We start from the raw sequence: 3,041 nt of genomic DNA, 5'->3' as shown, positions 1-3,041 counted from the left end.
TTAAGGAAAAACTTGCCCAACATTCAGAGGTATATATTAAGGAAAAGTTACTGCTAGTATACACAATTACTGCTATGACTTGTAATTCCATTTCTATTTCACAAATGAAACCCCAATTATTCATTAATCATAATCACAATGCATTGACACGGTCCCTTTCGTCCATGCCAATACCTTCGGATGCTACCTTATTACGTATGCCCGAATCAGCTACACCCTGCTGGTGCGAATCCAACCCTCCCAGCAGCACCATCATACACAACTTCTAGCGTCTTTTGCTGCACATTCCCGAATATGGCAACATCGCTCGCGTCACTATTCCCGGCGAAAGCCAAGCACACTTGCGTCAGGTCATTCACATAAAAGATACCCGTCTTATCAATATCTACGACGACTCCACCGCTGAAGAACAACCCAATCTTAGGCACACTGATGGTATCGTGGTTGCTAAAATCAAAGCAGGTGTCAAGTATTGACAGTGCAGGTGCTGCTGGGTACTGGGACATCAATTTCCTGAACGTTGAACTTAATGCGGAGTATGCTGCAGGGGGCAACCGTGTAATGACAGTACCCGAGTCGATTATTGTACCCGCAGTTGAAAACACTGACGGGGAAATTGCCAGTTTACGGCCTCCAACACTTATTCCAGTTAAGTCAAGCCCGTAAAACGAGGAGCCCCCTGATATTGTTGCTAGGGGAGTGAATGAAGCTGATTTGGAAGTGGAGCCGCCGAATGTGAGGAACCCGGTTGAGCTGGAAGAGGATGGAAGACAATAAGAGAAGATTTTGTTATATCTTTGGGCAGTTTGTGAGACTAGTGAGAGTTTGTCTCTTCCAAGACCGAGTAACCCTGCTGCCCCGCCGAATAAACCTTTGTTATTTTGCCCACAGCCGAAGTAAAAATCGTTGAAAACATCTGTTGCTGTCAGAGAGAGCTTTTCTTTACCGAAGAAGCCAATGGAGAATGATGAGTCGCCATATTGGATACCATAGACGCACGTTGAGGAAGCACAATTGAATATGTTACCTATAACATACATATATATATAGCACATGATTATGATTGTAATATTAGAACGTGCATTCTTTTCTGATAAATATAATAGCATAAGATAAGACTTATGCCACCTCCAGTTAGTAATTTTTTATGGAATTTAAGTACCTGTTGCAGAAGCGAGTGAATCGCAGAGGGTGGAGCCACAAGAGATGTTGGCATAGGACGTCGATTGGGAGGGATTAAAGATCGCTTCCTTTTGGTTATAGCAAGACTTGACACAGGGCTCGCATTGGGTCCAAGTGAGGTCGCTTCCAGTATCAAAGATGAGAGAGAAGTCCTTTTTTGGGGTGCCAAGTCCTACAGTGACAAAATAATTCCCAGAGCCAATGATGCTGCCGTCCTTCGCCGGAAGGGTAGTCGCAGCCGTCGCCTTGACGTCGCTAAGACCAGAGTCCTTGGACAATTTTGAGTGAATTGAATCCACTCTAGACTGGTCTTGTAAGAGGATATATTGAGCTTCTGCTTTGTGACCTTGTCTTAGATCGGAGCATGGCCCGTGCTTGTGGACCACCTTCAAGAATGCCTTGTTCTCGATTGATGGAACTGTTTACCAACATTACATTACATTACTTGTGTTAGAGATATCAAGTATTTTAAGAGTTCATCAATTTTCTTACTTTAATATTACATATAAAAGCGTGTTAGATCTATAAACTTTTTTTCCAAAACAAAATCACATTTACTGGTTTAAATTTTTTAATAAAATAATATTTTCTTTCATAAATTCAACATAATTAATTTTGTGATTATTGCTAACTAGCATAAATTAAAATTTATTAGTCTGTTCTTTCTTAGTAAAGAAACGACTTATATAATTATTACACACTTCTTTATTATCCCATATAAATATATAATTTAATTATAATTTTGTTTCCATAAAGCATAAGAGTCATAATTGCAATATTCCAAAAGGGTAAAAAGAAATACATAAATAGAAGTCATATAATTTATTTGTAATCAGAAAAAGGATTTATATAATTTGAGACAATAAAGAATGGGAAAATGAGATTAAAAAGGTGATATTAACATATATAATTTCAAAAACAAAATAATTACTAGATAGAAAAAGTTTTAGTTCCATGAGCTGTGGCTGACAATGAATCCACTACTTTACATGAATGTTACTTATAAACTCCAAACAAAACAAAACAAAACAAAACAAAAAATTATATTAAATAATAATGACAAATTCATAAACTTGACTCAAGGATTGGCCTAGGAGACCCCTCTATGTGTATTAATGTTCTTGTTAATTATAAGAAGAAACCAAACTCTATATGGTAATTAAATTATGGATAATATTATATGTATGTGAGGATGGATTTCATTATTTATTTTTATATCGAAACTTTTAACTAATTGCAAAACTTCATGCGCATGTTTTATTGGGTTTTTTCTAAATAGGATGAATAGATATCCCGTGAGATTTCGTTTGTCTGTGGCTAACATCAATGGGTGCATACAGTGCACAATTTCAGGGAGAAGGATAATACAGTTTAAGGATTATTCTTCTGGTCTTTTTTATTTAATTATAATATTTTGACAGAAACATGGCAAACAAAGGAAAGTGAGCATTGGAGGAGGAAAAGAAAGAAAGAAACTACTTGCATCACATAATGAATGGAAATTAAAGAATAAGAAAATTAACATGTGAAGAATCATATATACAGCTATGGAAATTTCAGAGTTAAAGCAATCCAGCAGGAAGGAGTAGAAAGAGAGTAATAAAAAAACCTTGAGTGGAAGGTTTGCAAGAAGCAGCAGGGAGGAGAGAGGTGAGGTGAATAGTAGTATGGGTATGTTGGCTCTCTGCGAATTTCCTTCCTTCAAAGGCATAGCAGTTGTTGAAAGAGAAGAGAAGCCATAGACTAAGAAAATGCTTGATGAAGGAGACGGCCATTGTCACTCCCTTCCTCTTCATTTCTATTTAATTCTGTTTTTGCATATACATATATAATATAGCTTTGGTATTGGAGATTCAATT

General features: G+C 36.9%; 1 protein-coding gene across 1 annotated transcript; it reads right to left on the bottom strand.

Moving 5' to 3' along the window:
• LOC8265228 (aspartyl protease family protein At5g10770) lies at positions 1–3,041 on the bottom strand. Its single transcript, XM_015716991.3, has 3 exons — positions 2,792–3,041; positions 1,163–1,600; positions 1–1,027 (listed from the first exon to the last, which is right to left on the bottom strand). Exons 1-3 carry the CDS (start codon positions 2,976–2,978, stop codon positions 207–209), a joined length of 1,446 nt encoding a protein of 481 aa, XP_015572477.2. The 5' UTR covers positions 2,979–3,041; the 3' UTR covers positions 1–206.

Source organism: Ricinus communis, chromosome 3 (assembly GCF_019578655.1).
Source record: "Ricinus communis isolate WT05 ecotype wild-type chromosome 3, ASM1957865v1, whole genome shotgun sequence".
Lineage (NCBI taxonomy): Eukaryota > Viridiplantae > Streptophyta > Magnoliopsida > Malpighiales > Euphorbiaceae > Ricinus > Ricinus communis.
Note: the sequence above shows the minus strand (reverse complement) of the source record. Positions and strands in the feature narration are given on the sequence as shown.

Bases quoted from the DNA above. Each gene is read 5' to 3' on its own strand.
- LOC8265228 (XM_015716991.3), bottom strand. From the start codon at position 2,978: ATGAAGAGGAAGGGAGTGACAATGGCCGTCTCCTTCATCAAGCATTTT. The intron at 1,601-2,791 runs GTTTTTTTATTA...GTTGGTAAACAG, and splicing joins TTGCAAACCTTCCACTCAAG to TTCCATCAATCGAGAACAAG. The intron at 1,028-1,162 runs GTACTTAAATTC...TGTATGTTATAG, and splicing joins TTCACTCGCTTCTGCAACAG to GTAACATATTCAATTGTGCT.